The sequence below is a fragment of the Thalassophryne amazonica genome, chromosome 1 (assembly GCF_902500255.1).
Source record: "Thalassophryne amazonica chromosome 1, fThaAma1.1, whole genome shotgun sequence".
Lineage (NCBI taxonomy): Eukaryota > Metazoa > Chordata > Actinopteri > Batrachoidiformes > Batrachoididae > Thalassophryne > Thalassophryne amazonica.
This window is the reverse complement of record NC_047103.1, coordinates 17,567,182-17,585,846: the sequence shown is the minus strand read 5'-3', so window position 1 is coordinate 17,585,846 and position 18,665 is coordinate 17,567,182. Positions and strand designations below refer to the sequence as shown.

Sequence of the window (18,665 nt, the reverse complement as noted above, 5' to 3'; positions counted from 1 at the left end):
ATGTACAACACTGCACGTCTAGTCACTTCTCAAGTGAAAGAAATGATAGACTCTTGTGTTAAAAAAGAAAGACTTTAATGTTTGCACTCAGTCACTGTGGAGGTTAAGGCCTCAGTTGTTACAGGACACTTTTCTTTACACACGTGTAGCCTCCTGACATTTTATACCACTCAAAATTGCACAAGATTGTTTGGCGTTTTAAAGTTCGGGCGATCTGAGATGTCCCATCAAACACAACTGTGACAATTATGCACTTCCTGTGGAATTATGCAATTAGATTGTGCAACGCCACAGCGGCTTAGTGCCAGCAGCTAACTGTGTACATACGTGCAGTCTGCTGGTTTTGAGGCATTGGTGGCTGTTATGTTTACAGTACGGTAAGCAGTGAAAGCCGAGTTTGAGTCTTCAACGCCAATCAATCTAAGGTGGTACCACTTTCCTGGAGTTTTGAAAAAAAATCTAGATTGACACTGATTCCTGGAGAGATGCCAAAAATCAGGTATCAGTTCAAACAGACCCCCCTGCATGCAGTTTGATTGATTCCTCCAGCAGTAACAACATGCAGCAGGGGTGCTTCTGGGCCAAACGGCTGTTGCTTCTCTTGTGTTCGTGGCTCGGTCTGAGCAGTGTGGGAGTGGGTAGCTGCCTGAAGTGAATCTTGGCAGTGAAGGTTCACTTGTCTCTGTTGAGCACCATCTGCGTGAGCTGGATGAGGGCGTCTCTCTCCGCCGAGGGGCTCAGCATACTGATGTGTCTGATGGCTTCTTGACAGTACCGCTGGGCCAGGAAGTTCGTCTGTTCAACGCCGTCGCTCTAAACATCAAGAATGACAGGTCAGTGGTTGGAATTCTCGTGCACATGATGACACTAAACCGCGTGGGACAATTACATCAATACATGCAAAATATGTCAGGCCAGATTTGGTCACTGTGGTGATGGTGACACCTTAAAATTTAATAAAAGATCTTTCACTAAGTTCAAATAAAATGGTTTTACTTTTTCAAAAGACAGACAAAACCCACTTTTTCCGCAAACTCTGCTACAAAACATTTCAATTTGAAGTTGTGCTTCCATTTTGTCCCTCAACATTTTTCTTTGACATCACAGCTGTAATTGTTTGCAAATTTTATAATTACCCATATAGCAACATATGGTTACATAACAGTGTATTCACACACACAGTCACTGAAAGAGTTCAAGTGTGGTGCCGTTCATGTACTGTTATTTGTCTTTTCCTTCAGTGTAAATTACTGTTCAAAATTTTATTTTTTTTTCTTGCATGGACTTTGAGAACTGATTTAGGGTAATTTTGGGGTGTTGAATCAAAATCTGAGTTCAGATTTCCTTTATCACTTTTTTTTTTTTTTTTTGCAATCTACATGCTCTGTATTGATGGATTACACAAAAGTTGCTCATTCACTCACGTGTTTGACGCCACTAATCCTGCACAAAAGCAGCTTCAAAAGGATAGTTTTTAAATCAGGTTTGCGAAATGTGAACAAGAGCCGTAATATCGTTTATGGTGCCGAAGAGATGTGCAAGACTGCAGCTTTTGCTTCCATGCTTGATACGAGAAATATATTTTCATATCTCAAAAACGTGATTAGCAAAAACTAACACCAGATACAGATTCAGCACCCCCAAGTTACGCAGAATCCGTTGAAAAACTCCACGCAAGAAAAATCATGTTGACAAGCGTTATCGATGGTTTCGGTTTGCCAAACTCACAGCCCCGTAGCTTTTGTCAATCTTAGGATGTCCATATTCCTGAAAGAGCTGAAATACAACCCCTGGCAAAAATTATGGAATCACCATGCTGTAATCGAGCTTGTTTTCCTGGCCTTAAAGATTAGATGAAACAATAGGGACTTTGTGACCGAATTGGACTTGTTCCTTCATATTTTTTCCTCATAAACGTCCGTAACCTCTAAGACTATATTAGGGTTGAAAATAAGAATGATGGAGAGAAACAAACTGGAAGTCTTACAATTTTGCCATCTTAAGCTGTTGCGTAGTGATACGTTGCATCATGGGTAATGATGAAACACTCGATGCTTAAAGATGAGAAATGTTTGACTGGTACTGTATGTTCTTATCCCACAACCACTCTTTTGACTCTGGGACACAGAGTATCAAAAGTAGATGTAGGAGACAGTTTGCAAAATGTAAGTACAAATACCATAAATATTGTCTTACTGCTACAACTGCTCCTCTCCTTCCCGTCCCTCTGTCTTCCTGTTACTACTCCTCCCCCCGACTGAGGAGTTAATGCTTATTACTGAATTAATTAATATAACCTTATTACCCACAAGAATAAATTGAAAGACTGAATATTAGTATTTCAAATGTTCAATAAACTGGCTTGAACGAGTTTCCACAATTGCACTGTCTGAAGATTTGACTTTGCATTTTGCACAATCACATTAAAAAACATCTGAACATCTCTGTTTTTGTTTTGTTTTTGCACCCCAAGTAGGTATGAACTCTAGTTTCAGAGATACCGTGAAGATTTTAGCAACCTTCAAATCATAACTGACTACAGTCGTACCTGGAGGACATACTGCCAGGCTCGATCCACATCTCCCTTTGAGCTGAAACGCCTCATAATCATTGCATGTAATTCTGGAAACTGGAGTTAAAAAACAAAAAAACAAAATGACAAGTCATTATTAAAATCAACTTTTTATAACCATCATGGACCAGCAGCTCACCTGCTGACAGGCAAACAGGACCGGTCCCGTGGCCAAGCCCAGCTTCAGGTCTGCAGCTACAGGTTTCCCCAGCTGATTAACACCTGATGTGAAGTCCAGGACATCATCCACCAACTTCAGGGCAAAGAAAAAAAAAAACTACTGGTGACCCCGGGCTGGAAGCTCCTGGTCAATGTTCTCCACACCGCCACATTCCCACAAGTTACCATCTTATATGTCTAATGACATTAACTGCAACATTCTGCATCACTTACCTGAAATGCAATTCCAACATTTCTTCCATACTGGTAGGCGATTTCATGAGCTTCAGGATCAGAATTAACCAAGACGGAAACCTTAAACAAAAGAAAACTGTCAACAACAAGCACCCCTTGGGTGCAGAAACGGTTTTATCTGTGCAGACATGGAACGTACATACTGCTTTACAGCTGTTAGCAATAAGACTCGCCGTCTTCTTGAAGGTTTTCTCGAGGTAGTGCTTGAATCTCTCGTTCTCGTTCTCCTTGGAACCCAGCTGCATAAATTCACCTGGAAGTCAATTCAGTGGCGATGACAGAACAGCATCAGCACTGGAACCAGTCTGAACTGCATTAAGTCTTCACTGTCAAGTCCTCGCGTGCACTTTACACGTTATCAGTAAAGCAGTTTCCCAAAGTGTAAGGCGCAGCCCTCTGCTGGATCACAGCGGTACTGGAAGTGAGCCATGAGGTCAACAAAAAAATTTTTTCCAATAGATTAAAATTACCTAAAAATATTAATAAAATCCAGTGTGGCAGAGGATCTGGTACTGGTATTGTGAAAACTGATGTTATAGGGTGTGAACTTTGCTGGATGGAAGTATAGGGACATGTATAAAAATTCTATCTCATGCCAATATAAAGTCTGACTGTGAATTCAAAAAGAACATGAAAACCCCTGTAAAATGACACCAGCATCACGTGATTATCTTAAGGATTAAGGAAGTTATGGGAGTTTTTGTGCTGTAATCGAGCTTGTTTTCCTGGCCTTAAAGATTAGATGAAACAATAGGGACTTTGTGACCAAATTGGACTTGTTCCTTCATATTTTTCCCTCATAAACGTCCGTAACCTCTAAGACTATATTCTATTGATGGGAAATCTTACTTTTTATTTGTGAGATACTGATAAGCCAAAATGAGGCAGGTGGTAGGGGGTTAATATCCAAGATATATCCATGAAATTTTCAGGAATGATGGATTACCACGTCTTCTTCGTTGTCCTTCATTTTAAATTGTATATCATCTCAACACTGGCAGTTACTGAATTTTGGCGATCGCCCAGAATCCTTGTGAAACAGCCAATCCTTCTGAAATTCAGCAAAAATGAAGAGAAATACTCTATTCCCTATACATTGATTTTTAATCCCTGTTCTTCCTTCCGGTAAAGAAATCAGGTAACTTCTCTCTCCAATTGGGTCATTCTGTGTGAAATCATCAGATGCCTGCCAGGTCAGTGACTCGGATTGTCATGAATTTTTTTTTTTTTTTTTTGCAAGTACCTACATATGTCTGATGAACCCATGCAAAATATTTCTGCTTAATTCCAAGTAGTTTTTAGATGTTTTTTTTTTTTTTTAAATAAGGGTACCCACAATCCTATTTTTCACTTGTGAAAGCATTTTGAGCTTTTTTCCCATTTTTAAATGGCATTATCTCAGCTAAAAATGCAGATATAAAGCTCAAATTTGGAATACACTATATATGGGCACTCCAGAAACGGTAGTGAATTTCAAAAATGGGATACAGAGCTAATTTTTTTTTTTATTTAATTTTGAATTTTTTAAACTCATCCCTCCTGTGGGTTCACCACCTGCAGAGGGAACCATGGGGGTCGGGTGCGGGTTGCCCGGCAGCCCGGTCCGCGCTGGAATCTATAAACAATGACCATGAAATGCCCGTATTGCCCCCAGCCCCAAAGTAAACGTTCTTGTGACTGATGTGACACCTTGTGTTACCTCGAACAACCGGCTACATTTTAGTTTACACCTCAACAAACAGTTTGAATAATGCTAAAGTTTAAAGAGCTGGTCGCTGGTAAAGTTGAATAAACTGTTGGTGATCCAAAGCTATGTTTTTTTGACTTACGACATAAAAATCTAATAATCACAATGAAAAAAAAGTCCAAGTTTTAACATCAGTCTTCTGTCTGTTGACAGAAATAATAATAGCTGGCATGTTAGCATGGCAGAGGGAGGCTCTGTCTAAGTGGATCCAGTGAGGCCGTGTAAAAACAGAACCTGGTTAGTAACCCTCGACTAACCTGACTTTGAGACCACTGTTGACACTGACAAACATTGAGTGTCGTACCTTTCACTAGGTCCTCTAATGCGCTGCACAGTGTGGTTACCACTGCGTTGCTGCCGATGCGCGCCAAAGCCATGGAGGCAGCTGAGAGGATGAAATCTCCGGCTAAGATCGCCTGGATTAAGAGGTACAAAAAAAAAAAAAAAAAAAACCTGACATAAGAAAAATGACAGGAATTAGCACAAACAGAACTGAGGTTTTGGGGAAATGTTGGACACCTTTCTTTCCCCCCACACGTCATTGATTGTGCGCTTTCCCCTTCGCTTATCAGATCCATCGATGACATCATCGTGGACCAGACTGGCAGTGTGAATCATTTCCGAGATCATGGCTACGGCTTTCTGCCCTGGCAGCAAATCTCTGCAGAGGACAGCGTGATTCGTAATAAAACAATATAATCGTTTATAGACGGTGAGCAGTGCGTTGACACACAGGTCACTCTGGGTCTAGCCGTGTTCGTAAAACAATAACGCGAGCAGACTTACCCGGCTCTGTTGCTGTGGATGTTCATGGCCCGGGCCATCAGGATGACGATCATCGGCCGGAAGGCCTTCCCCTTCCCATCAAAGTAGTAATCACATAAATACTTCAGCTCTGCTTTGGATCCCAACAGGTCCTGGAACAGCAGGCAGACAGAAGGGGAGTTGCAGTAAAATGTGAGATAACGACAGCTAGAAATCTCAGTTTTTACTCCGTCCTTCAGACTTCAACATCTGATCAGGAGTCAAATCAATGACTCCTGACTAAGTATGTAGAGGCAGTGTAGTAGTAGATGGAATAATCTATTGCTGTATTTTCCAAAGGGTTTTTTGTATTTTTTTGTTTGCAAGTTTAAGAGATCCTATGGATTATACTGTGGTGCAATTTTATTCAAAAATAAATAAATAAAAAAATGATGATAATTACAACAACAATTAGGGCTTTCCCAAGAATCCATGAACAAAACAAAATAAACTCCAATAATAAATGTATATTCCAACAATGCACAAAAATCCCAAATTAAAGAGCTGATTAAAACTTGCATTTTTATTGTAATGTTTCCAGCACTGTGGGACAGCAAGCCATGTGTATCTGCATCAAATAACATATGTTGTACATCACATGATTTGTCCATCTTGCTCATTTTTGGAATTTAAAAGTCCTCATGGGCACACACACACACACACACACACACACACACACACACACACACTAATGTTCACGTCTCCATCCGTGCCCATCTGATGATTTCTTTAGTTTTAACTGTGTCAAACAACATCCATTGTTGTCCATTACGTGTTTATTTGTCCTCTTTCCCCATTTTTAGATTTAAAAAGTCCTTAAGTAACAGCACATTCTCCACGTAATATGGAGTTGCATCAGGAAGGGCATCTGGGGTAAAACTTGTGCCAATTCAACATGCAAATCCACCTCAGATTTACTGTGGTGACCCCAAGAAGACAATCAAGGGAGAAGCCAAAGGGACTTACTAAGTAACAGCACATGCTGTTGTGTGCACATGTGCTACACAGAGTTCCTGTCTGTTGCTAAAAACTATCCGCAGGGAAACAGTGTTAAAAAGTGAGTTACGCATACAGGAAAAAAAAGGTGTGACTTACACCTAACAGTATCAAACAGAATCCTTGAAAAAAATTTTGCAATTTTTTTCCTATCCATTAAAATAAATAAATCCTATAAATGTGCATAAATAACCAAATCACAAAAACTGAATGGGCCTCATGCATCAAAGTTGCGCACTTGTGGCGTAAATTTACGGTGTAAATCTGAAGTACACCAAAGTTGCCGTGACATGTATCAAGCAGTGCACACCTGCCCATTTCCGGCATACACCTGACGTGACCTTGATAAATGCAGCAGGTGAAAACAATCGTAATTATAATAAACACGCCCATAAATATTCAGACTCCGCTTCAGACACACCCTCATTTTACGACATTGAAGTTCTTTTTCTTTGCCATCTTCCTGGGTTCCATCACGACGCGTGCCAATAGAGCGTCAAAAGCGGCCATCGTATTAATTGTTTTGTAGTATAATCAAAAAAGTGTTACAGTGGTCCCTCGTTTATCGCGGGAGTTACGTTCTAAAAATAGTCCACAAAAAGCGAATTCCGCGACGTAGTCAGCATTATTTTTTTACAATTATTATAGACGTTTTAAAGCTGTAAAAACCCTGTAAAACCACTTTATACACTTTTCTCAATCAATCATGAACATTTTCTCACTTTTCTCTCGTGTGTAAACACTCTCAAAGTTCAAACCTTAGTAGAAAAATAAGACCAAACTGTTTTCAGGCCCAAACATTTGTTTGAGAAATAAAAATAGAACGTTTTCCTACAACCCCTGGCAAAAATTATGGAATCACCGGCCTCGGAGGATGTTCATTCAGTTGTTTAATTTTGTAGAAAAAAAAGCAGATCACAGACATGACACAAAACTAGTCATTTCAAATGGCAACTTTCTACGAGAGCTCCTCTGGCCAAAGGTTCTTTCAAAAAAATCTTTTATACCAAATGCTGTCACCATAATGAACTCAAAAAAGTGACCACTCCACAAATTAAACCTGAACTGCTTTACTTCTGTTTTATTTGATTTTATTAGATCTTACTGTACGTTATATTTATCTTACTAGGTCTTATTCTACACTCAACAAAAATATAAACGCAACACTTTTGGTTTTGCTCCCATTTTGTATGAGATGAACTCAGAGATCTAAAACTTTTTCCACATACATAATATCACCATTTCCCTCAAATATTGTTCACAAACCAGTCTAAATCTGTGATAGTGAGCACTTCTCCTTTGCTGAGATAATCCATCCCACCTCACAGGTGTGCCATATCAAGATGCTGATTAGACACCATGATTAGTGCACAGGTGTGCCTTAGACTGCCCACAATAAAAGGCCACTCTGAAAGGTGCAGTTTTATCACACAGCACAATGCCACAGATGTCGCAAGATTTGAGGGAGTGTGCAATTGGCATGCTGACAGCAGGAATGTCAACCAGAGCTGTTGCTCCTGTATTGAATGTTCATTTCTCTACCATAAGCCGTCTCCAAAGGCGTTTCAGAGAATTTGGCAGTACATCCAACCAGCCTCACAAATGCAGACCACGTGTAACCACACCAGCCCAGGACCTCCACATCCAGCATGTTCACCTCCAAGATCGTCTGAGACCAGCCACTCGGACAGCTGCTGAAACAATCGGTTTGCATAACCAAAGAATTTCTGCACAAACTGTCAGAAACCGTCTCAGGGAAGCTCATCTGCATGCTCGTCATCCTCATCTGGGTCTCGACCTGACTCCAGTTCGTCGTCGTGACCGACTTGAGTGGGCAAATGCTCACATTCGCTGGCATTTGGCACGTTGGAGAGGTGCTCTCTTCACGGATGAATCCCGGTTCACACTGTTCAGGGCAGATGGCAGACAGTGTGTGTGGCGTCGTGTGGGTGAGCGGTTTTCTGATGTCAGTGTTGTGGATCGAGTGGCCCATGGTGGCGGTGGGGTTATGGTATGGGCAGGCGTCTGTTATGGACGAAGAACACAGGTGCATTTTATTGATGGCATTTTGAATGCACAGAGATACCGTGACGAGATCCTGAGGCCCATTGTTGTGCCATACATCCAAGAACATCACCTCATGTTGCAGCAGGATAATGCACGGCCCCATGTTGCAAGGATCTGTACACAATTCTTGGAAGCTGAAAATGTCCCAGTTCTTGCATGGCCGGCATACTCACCGGACATGTCACCCATTGAGCATGTTTGGGATGCTCTGGACCGGCGTATACGACAGTGTGTACCAGTTCCTGCCAATATCCAGCAACTTCGCAGCCATTGAAGAGGAGTGGACCAACATTCCACAGGACACAATTGACAACCTGATCAACTCTATGCAAAGGAGATGTGTTGCACTGCATGAGGCAAATGGTGGTCACACCAGATACTGACTGGTATCCCCCCCCCAATAAAACAAATAAAACAGAGTGGCCTTTTATTGTGGACAGTCTAAGGCACACCTGTGCACTAATCATGGTGTCTAATCAGCATCTTGATATGGCACACCTGTGAGGTGGGATGGATTATCTCAGCAAAGGAGAAGTGCTCACTATCACAGATTTAGACTGGTTTGTGAACAATATTTGAGGGAAATGGTGATATTGTGTATGTGGAAAAAGTTTTAGATCTTTGAGTTCATCTCATACAAAATGGGAGCAAAACCAAAAGTGTTGCGTTTATATTTTTGTTGAGTGTATTTCTTCTTTTACTTCCATGTATTTTATGTATCTTATTTTTGTTTTATTTGTGTGTTTGTATGAATGTTTTATGACTGTTTGTTTTTTTTTTGTCTTTTTTGTGCTGGTGAGCCGAAGACAATTTTCCACATCGGTGGACAATAAAGAATTATTCTATTCTATTCTATTCTGGCTTTAAGAGACACTATAAGAAATCAGGAAAAAAAAATTGTGGCAGTCAGTAATGGTTGCTTTTTTAGACCAAGCAGAGGGGAAAAAAATATGGAATCATGAAAAACAAAAGAACGTTCCAACACATCACTAGTATTTTGTTGCACCACCTCCGGCTTTTATAACAGCTTGCAGTCTCTGAGGCATGGACTTAATGAGTGAAAAACAGCACTCTTCATCAATCTGGCTCCAACTTTCTCTGATTGCTGTTGCCAGATCAGCTTTGCAGGTTGGAGCCTTGTCATGGACCATTTTCTTCAACTTCCACCAAGATTTTCAATTGGAATAAGATCCGGACTATTTGCAGGCCATGACATTGACCCTATGTGTCTTTTTGCAAGGAATGTTTTCACAGTTTTTGCTCTATGGCAAGATGCGTTATTATCTTGAAAAATGATTTCATCATCCCCAAACATCCTTTCAATTGATGGGATAAGAAAAGTGTCCAAAATATCAACGTAAACTTGTGCATTTATTGATGATGTAATGACAGCCATCTCCCCAGTGCCTTTACCTGACATGCAGCCCCATATCATCAATGACTGTGGAAATTTACATGTTCTCTTCAGGCAGTCATCTTTATAAATCTCATTGGAACGGCACCAAACAAAAGTTCCAGCATCATCACCTTGCCCAATGCAGATTCGAGATTCATCACTTAATGACTTTTATCCAGTCATCCACAGTCCACGATTGCTTTTCCTTAGCCCATTGTAACCTTGTTTTTTCTGTTTAGGTGTTAATGATGGCTTTCGTTTAGCTTTTCTGTATGTAAATCCCATTTCCTTTAGGCGGTTTCTTACAGTTCGATCACAGACGTTGACTCCAGTTTCCTCCCATTTGTTCCTCATTTGTTATGTTGTGCATTTTTCGATTTTTGAGACATATTGCTTTAAGTTTTCTGTCTTGACGCTTTGATGTCTTCCTTGGTCTACCAGTATGTTTGCCTTTAACAACCTTCCCATGTTGTTTGTATTTGGTCCAGAGTTTAGACACAGCTGACTGTGAACAACCCACATCTTTTGCAACACTGCGTGATGATTTACTCTCTTTTAAGAGTTTGATAATCCTCTCCTTTGTTTCAATTGACATCTCTCGTGTTGGAGCCATGATTCATGTCAGTCCACTTGGTGCAACAGCTCTCCAAGGTGTGATCACTCCTTTTTAGATGCAGACTAACAAGCAGATCTGATTTGATGCAGGTGTTAGTTTTGGGGATGAAACTTTACAGGGTGATTCCATAATTTTTTCCTCAGAATTGAGTGATTCCATATTTTTTTCCCTCTGCTTGGTCTAAAAAAGTAACCGTTACTGACTGTCACAATTTTTTTTTTCCTGATTTCTTATAGTGTTTCTTAAAGCCAGAAAGTTGCCATTTGAAATGACTTTAGTTTTGTGTCATGTCTGTGATCTGCTTTTTTTCTACAAAATTAAACAACTGAATGAACATCCTCCGAGGCCGGTGATTCCATAATTTATGCCAGGGGTTGTATAAATAATTATGATGGCTTTTAGAACTAACAAATTTAATTTTAACAATCAACCTACGAGGTTGGACACATAAGAAATTATTAATAGTGACTGACCAGTATTTCACAGTTCCTCTGACCGCGCCTCTTCGTCCTGACGCTGCACCACTGTCGCGCCTTTTTCCACTCACACCTCGCTGCAGGTGTCTTTTTCCGAGTGACAAACACAGTTAAGAGTAGTTGTTGGTGCTCTTTTTTCTTCTGGGCGAGAAGATTCTTATAAACAGACACGCAGACCACAATGCACTGTAAAAAAAAGCATGCAAAATTGGACTAAAGAAATCTGCGAAAAGGCGAGGTTGTGAAAGGTGAACCGCGAGGGACCACTGTATTCTCTTTTCACATGTCAATAATTCTTGACATGTGGATATTTGCTCGCTCAATTAATAAGACACGCCTAATTTTTCAGATTTCTTTATTTTTAAAATGTATTTCTTTATTTTATTGTACCAAATGAATGGAGAAGACAAAACCTGATTGCAGCACGGGCGAAGGGAATGACAACACTACAGTTGTAATTATCAATTTCATTGTCTAAAATGATCACACCACATAAAGTTAAGCTCAGCGCTGCTCTGGCTCCAGGCTCTGGAGAAAAAGGCGAGCAGCACTTTGCAGTCAGCGCTGTGGTCACGGATCGTGCTCGAGACGAACAATCCCGCAAAAGCGGGATTTGTATTAATTATTATGTAGTATAATCAGGAAAGGGTTATTTATCTAACATATGCATTGATCTGTATAATGAAACTGTTTATCATGTTAATCATTTTCATTTTTATGTGGATTCCAGTGCTGGTTCATTTTGGTGTATAATTTACGCCACCTCTCGACTTGGTGTATATTTTCAGTGCAGCGTACGCCAATGACCACATTGATAAATGCCAAGTAGCGCAGCCGTTTTGGCGTATACCCCATATACACTCAAATATCGCCATACGCACGTTGATACATGAGGCCCAATGTCACTAAAACTCACTCAAAATTCAAATACACATGTAGTACAGTCAATAAAAACATGGTTACCTTTTTGATGTCGTCATACAAATTTGCTAAGTCTTTCTGCGCTAACTTGAAAGGGTCCTTCAGCTTTGCATCACTGTGCAACAACCTATAACTGCAGGGTTGTGGGGTGGAATACAGAAACCATGATTTGTGTCTGGTGGGGGTGGGGGAGAGAAACACAAAGGTAACATACGCAGTCATCTCAAAAAAATAAATAACACAATACACTGACATTAATAATTATAAACTTTGTATTTTATTGAAGTTTTATTTATTGTCGACAGACTGCAAGTGAGAGAAAATCTTTTGTTTTGTATCCTTAAAGTTAACACAGTAGCATTGTCACATTTAACCAAAAAACACTGATCATCAAACAAAATAAATAAATAAAGATTTCATTAATTCATTCAAAGTGATCTTGCCACCAAAGATTTATTGATGACAGTGTTTCCAGCCCTCCTACGGCATTAAACTGACCATTCTAACAGCACACAAAAATGCAGTAAAGACTTTTGTCACTGTACAAAGGTTTTGTGTCACAACACAGCTCACCTGGAGAGATACGAGTTAAAGATTGAGTTTGGGTCCGCAAGATGAAATGTCAACTGCACCTGAAAGGTCAAAGGACAAAACGCTTAAGGGCAAGTGCAGAGGGGGAACCATATGTCATAATACAATTTGAACAACATTTGTCTGTTTGCTCCCCCCCTCACGTCTTCTGGGCGATTTCCACCAAATGTCCCATGTGGATGACATCCAACTAGCACTTTGTAACAAGCAACATATGTGCTAGTTCACGTACAGAATCTGCCGAATGTAGCGTTTACATATGAAATTCATAATAGCACCTTCTTTTGATACGGTCTCCAGAACAGTGTACCAACACATGGGTGTGGGAAAGGTTCCTAAATGTTGCTAAACAGTGTTTCGAGTTTTAACCTTCACTAATTTGCAGTGTAGCTGCCGTGAAAGGCAACTGTCATATATTTAATTCATTATTTTAATATACTACTCATGTAAAAAAGACAATAAATACATAGTATTGTTTCATTTAAAATGTTCAAGAATACATAAGTCATCATTTCAAGTAAATTCATGTAAATATAGTTCATTAATTTTGGTTAAAAACACTTCAAGAAGAAAGGGAACTTATGTTTTGCTCCACACGTTCAGGGGATACAGTTAATTGGTGCACATTAGGAGCCAAACGAGGCGAAGGGGTGTCTTGTGTTGAGAGGAAGCTGTGTGAAGTCACATTTATTCCTTCTGAGTAAATGCGGCCAATGAGTTCTGACCGCATTACTGGGGCATGTGAAGACATGTTGGCCAAAATAAATGTCTGTTAAAACCCAAGAACTGTGTTGAGCCTTGACTGAACTCAAAAGGAGTAACATGATGCAGTACAGATAAAAACTTTTGGCGCCATCCTGAGCCATATGTTCTATCTATGATTTAAATTTGGTTTACTTTCCCGTTTTGTCGTGTACTTCATCACATATTTGCTCATGTACTGGGTATCATGTTCCCCCTGCAATTCCTACCATAAATTGTTAGCTGGCGCACATGTGAGGTGACCATGTTACCAGGTTCGGCACTATTTTGATGAAACAGTAACCCTAACAAGGTAGGTGTGGGTCAGTCATAGATCTAGTCAAGAAGGCATGGTTTATTTGCAGGTCTGGTCACCCGGTTAACAAATGTGGATGCCACATCTGACAGGTGAGATAGAGCTGTCTATATTGATGTCACTGATGACACGTCCCGTGTGGTGACCTATGGCCCATCAACACAGAGAGTTACCATTTTCAGGTACTGACAACAGTGCACAGAGCATCGGGAAACAGACATTTGAGAAAATAGGAATAATGCCCCAAATGGTGCAGGATGACAGACGGCACATTCAGGGAACATTTTCATTGGACCCCCGAGTCACACTAACTGTCAGAATGCTCGTAGCACGGGCCGGGGTGGAGGATTAGCAGCAATCTTCCATTCCAGCTTATTAATTAATCCAAAACCCAGACAGAGCTTTAATTCATTTGAAAGCTTGTCTCTTAGTCTTGTCCATCCAAATTGGAAGTCCCAAAAACCAGTTTTATTTGTTATTATCTATCGTCCACCTGGTCGTTACTGTGAGTTTCTCTGTGAATTTTCAGACCTTTTGTCTGACTTAGTGCTTAGCTCAGATAAGATAATTATAGTGGGCGATTTTAACATCCACACAGATGCTGAGAATGACAGCCTCAACACTGCATTTAATCTATTATTAGACTCTATTGGCTTTGCTCAAAAAGTAAATGAGTCCACCCACCACTTTAATCATATCTTAGATCTTGTTCTGACTTATGGTATGGAAATAGAAGACTTAACAGTATTCCCTGAAAACTCCCTTCTGTCTGATCATTTCTTAATAACATTTACATTTACTCTGATGGACTACCCAGCAGTGGGGAATAAGTTTCATTACACTAGAAGTCTTTCAGAAAGCGCTGTAACTAGGTTTAAGGATATGATTCCTTCTTTATGTTCTCTAATGCCATATACCAACACAGTGCAGAGTAGCTACCTAAACTCTGTAAGGGAGATAGAGTATCTCGTCAATAGTTTTACATCCTCATTGAAGACAACTTTGGATGCTGTAGCTCCTCTGAAAAAGAGAGCTTTAAATCAGAAGTGTCTGACTCCGTGGTATAACTCACAAACTCGTAGCTTAAAGCAGATAACCCGTAAGTTGGAGAGGAAATGGCGTCTCACTAATTTAGAAGATCTTCACTTAGCCTGGAAAAAGAGTCTGTTGCTCTATAAAAAAGCCCTCCGTAAAGCTAGGACATCTTTCTACTCATCACTAATTGAAGAAAATAAGAACAACCCCAGGTTTCTTTTCAGCACTGTAGCCAGGCTGACAAAGAGTCAGAGCTCTATTGAGCTGAGTATTCCATTAACTTTAACTAGTAATGACTTCATGACTTTCTTTGCTAACAAAATTTTAACTATTAGAGAAAAAATTACTCATAACCATCCCAAAGACGTATCGTTATCTTTGGCTGCTTTCAGTGATGCCGGTATTTGGTTAGACTCTTTCTCTCCGATTGTTCTGTCTGAGTTATTCTCATTAGTTACTTCATCCAAACCATCAACATGTTTATTAGACCCCATTCCTACCAGGCTGCTCAAGGAAGCCCTACCATTATTTAATGCTTCGATCTTAAATATGATCAATCTATCTTTGTTAGTTGGCTATGTACCACAGGCTTTTAAGGTGGCAGTAATTAAACCATTACTTAAAAAGCCATCACTTGACCCAGCTATCTTAGCTAATTATAGGCCAATCTCCAACCTTCCTTTTCTCTCAAAAATTCTTGAAAGGGTAGTTGTAAAACAGCTAACTGATCATCTGCAGAGGAATGGTCTATTTGAAGAGTTTCAGTTAGTGAAGGTTACAAATGATCTTCTTATGGCCTCGGACAGTGGACTCATCTCTGTGCTTGTTCTGTTAGACCTCAGTGCTGCTTTTGATACTGTTGACCATAAAATTTTATTACAGAGATTAGAGCATGCCATAGGTATTAAAGGCACTGCGCTGCGGTGGTTTGAATCGTATTTGTCTAATAGATTACAATTTGTTCATGTAAATGGGGAATCTTCTTCACAGACTAAAGTTAATTATGGAGTTCCACAAGGTTCTGTGCTAGGACCAATTTTATTTACTTTATACATGCTTCCCTTAGGCAGTATTATTAGACGGTATTGCTTAAATTTTCATTGTTACGCAGATGATACCCAGCTTTATCTATCCATGAAGCCAGAGGACACACACCAATTAGCTAAACTGCAGGATTGTCTTACAGACATAAAGACATGGATGACCTCTAATTTCCTGCTTTTAAACTCAGATAAAACTGAAGTTATTGTACTTGGCCCCACAAATCTTAGAAACATGGTGTCTAACCAGATCCTTACTCTGGATGGCATTACCCTGACCTCTAGTAATACTGTGAGAAATCTTGGAGTCATTTTTGATCAGGATATGTCATTCAAAGCGCATATTAAACAAATATGTAGGACTGCTTTTTTGCATTTACGCAATATCTCTAAAATCAGAAAGGTCTTGTCTCAGAGTGATGCTGAAAAACTAATTCATGCATTTATTTCCTCTAGGCTGGACTATTGTAATTCATTATTATCAGGTTGTCCTAAAAGTTCCCTAAAAAGCCTTCAGTTAATTCAAAATGCTGCAGCTAGAGTACTGACGGGGACTAGAAGGAGAGAGCATATCTCACCCATATTGGCCTCTCTTCATTGGCTTCCTGTTAATTCTAGAATAGAATTTAAAATTCTTCTTCTTACTTATAAGGTTTTGAATAATCAGGTCCCATCTTATCTTAAGGACCTCGTAGTACCATATCACCCCAATAGAGCGCTTCGCTCTCAGACTGCAGGCTTACTTGTAGTTCCTAGGGTTTGTAAGAGTAGAATGGGAGGCAGAGCCTTCAGCTTTCAGGCTCCTCTCCTGTGGAACCAGCTCCCAATTCAGATCAGGGAGACAGACACCCTCTCTACTTTTAAGATTAGGCTTAAAACTTTCCTTTTTGCTAAAGCTTATAGTTAGGGCTGGATCAGGTGACCCTGAACCATCCCTTAGTTATGCTGCTATAGACGTAGACTGCTGGGGGGTTCCCATGATGCACTGTTTCTTTCTCTTTTTGCTCTGTATGCACCACTCTGCATTTAATCATTAGTGATCGATCTCTGCTCCCCTCCACAGCATGTCTTTTTCTTGGTTCTCTCCCTCAGCCCCAACCAGTCCCAGCAGAAGACTGCCCCTCCCTGAGCCTGGTTCTGCTGGAGGTTTCTTCCTGTTAAAAGGGAGTTTTTCCTTCCCACTGTAGCCAAGTGCTTGCTCACAGGGGGTCGTTTTGACCGTTGGGGTTTTACATAATTATTGTATGGCCTTGCCTTACAATATAAAGCGCCTTGGGGCAACTGTTTGTTGTGATTTGGCGCTATATAAAAAAATTGATTGATTGATTGATTGACATCTGGCCAAGTCTATCCTTCTGCAGACACATGTGGGGCAGAGAGCACCTCCCCATGGTTTGCTATTGGGAGAGATTATTTCTGTCCCCTATAAGGTTTAGGGGATATTTCTGGTGGACAAGTGTCCTCACACCCGGCCTTCAGCTGGCTCAGTCACAGCACATGCACAGGGGACAGAGAGTTCTCGCAGGTGGGATGCTTATTGAGTGGATGTCAAATCGATTCTCAATACCTTTGATAGATATTTGTACCCACTTTTGCAGTACTGCCAGAGAGACAACTGCTACTCTCCCTGGGAAGGCCATCACTGCCTCCACACGTGTGTTATGGCAAGCAGCTGTTCCAACTGGTCAAGGCATGTGTCCCCCCACACTTCCCCACCAGTCCTTCAGTCGCTGTTGAACCCACATAGTGCCTCGAAGACACCCATCGTGCACAGCATGTCATCCAGCAGCACTTTATTGAGATTACAAATATCAAGTTTTGGGTCATATCTGGTTTTCGTCATAACGCTGGTATGACATCGTCATGCCGCTGTTGCGCTCCTGTTTGCATCTTCCAGCAGCTACCCCGTCGCGAAGTGGAATCTGTCAAAATTCGCCAATGTGTAGACCGGCTTGATATATCACATAAGCAAAACAATGTGTTTTTTTGACAGATGTGGTACATCGAAGTTAACAGATGTTGAATCATTCTATCATCACTGCATGCTCTTTTAACCAGGTGAATTACAAAATAAGAGCTTTTATTGTTTTTGAGTTACTGTGTAAAGAAGCTGGTTGGGAGGAGAAACGAACCCTCCCTTATACAGTTTTAGAACCCAGAAGGTCCTTAATGGAATAAATAACTCGAAGCTGAGTCAGAAAGTGAAGAATGACTGATATCCACACAGCAGGAACTCTTTCTGATGATGATAAAGGTCATCAGCATTAAATCTACTGACCCTGGTTTGACCTTTCTGCAAATACTCTGAATGAACCAACATCATCCGTGAATTACGGCTCCATTCATTTGGGGACACTGACAATCTCTTGCAGCAGCTCCAGCTTCATGTAAAGTGAAATCTTGCAGTAATTCTGAGTTTTAATGTTTAAGTTTCGTCCGGTGTGTGTGACCTTCCAGAGTCTGAACTCGGCGAAGCGGAAACTCACCGCGCTGCCCGGTGTGGAACTCACGGAGGCACGGCGAGGAGAAGACACGGAGGTAGAAACCAGCCCGCTGCTGAAATATCTCACAGTTTCATGTAAAGTAAAATTCGAAGAGTTTGTTGTCCAAATTCGGCACTGCCGCCACCACGGAGCCGCCATGTTGCTCCGCCCGCACCGAACAGGAAGTAATCGGAAACAGCCGAGTGTGACGTAGCTATCTCCGCCCCCTTGCCGCTTCCGAAGCGAAGCGTATGACGTCACAACGCGTTGGGAGGGGTTGGGGCGTCTGGCTGACGCCTGAGGTCCTAAAGCCTGTAGGATTAACGGTCAAAGCAGCCTCAACGCCTTTATGACGTCATCTTTATTATTTAGATTGATGGGTTAAAGCCAGCTTTATGACACATTGCCCCCTCCCTTTATCATTCTCCATCACAAAGCCACTTTGTGCCA

The 18,665-nt window shown here is 40.8% G+C and overlaps 1 protein-coding gene across 2 annotated transcripts; it reads right to left on the bottom strand.

Moving 5' to 3' along the window:
* Nucleotides 1–355: 355 nt before the first annotated feature.
* Nucleotides 356–18,399, bottom strand: pdss1 (prenyl (decaprenyl) diphosphate synthase, subunit 1). 2 transcript variants are annotated; one of them, XM_034166540.1, is made up of 11 exons: nucleotides 18,219–18,399; nucleotides 12,583–12,641; nucleotides 12,052–12,184; nucleotides 5,520–5,650; nucleotides 5,253–5,394; nucleotides 5,038–5,149; nucleotides 3,130–3,239; nucleotides 2,966–3,046; nucleotides 2,712–2,825; nucleotides 2,549–2,629; nucleotides 356–813 (listed from the first exon to the last, which is right to left on the bottom strand). In XM_034166540.1, exons 1-11 carry the CDS (start codon nucleotides 18,372–18,374, stop codon nucleotides 673–675), a joined length of 1,260 nt encoding a protein of 419 aa, XP_034022431.1. In that variant the 5' UTR covers nucleotides 18,375–18,399; the 3' UTR covers nucleotides 356–672. The 2 variants fall into 2 exon arrangements, with proteins under 2 accessions (XP_034022431.1, XP_034022437.1); XM_034166546.1 differs by having other exon boundaries at nucleotides 673–813; nucleotides 12,052–12,142.
* Nucleotides 18,400–18,665: the final 266 nt, after the last annotated feature.

What these genes read in the sequence shown, in the direction of transcription:
- pdss1 (XM_034166540.1), bottom strand. Translation starts at nt 18,374, where the DNA reads ATGGCGGCTCCGTGGTGGCGGCAGTGCCGAATTTGGACAACAAACTCT. An exon ending in TGTATGACGACATCAAAAAG is followed by an intron (nt 5,651 to 12,051) that starts GTAACCATGTTT and finishes CTGCTGTTCCAG; the next exon opens with GACCTGTTGGGATCCAAAGC. An exon ending in TTGCTAACAGCTGTAAAGCA is followed by an intron (nt 3,047 to 3,129) that starts GTATGTACGTTC and finishes CTTTTGTTTAAG; the next exon opens with GTTTCCGTCTTGGTTAATTC.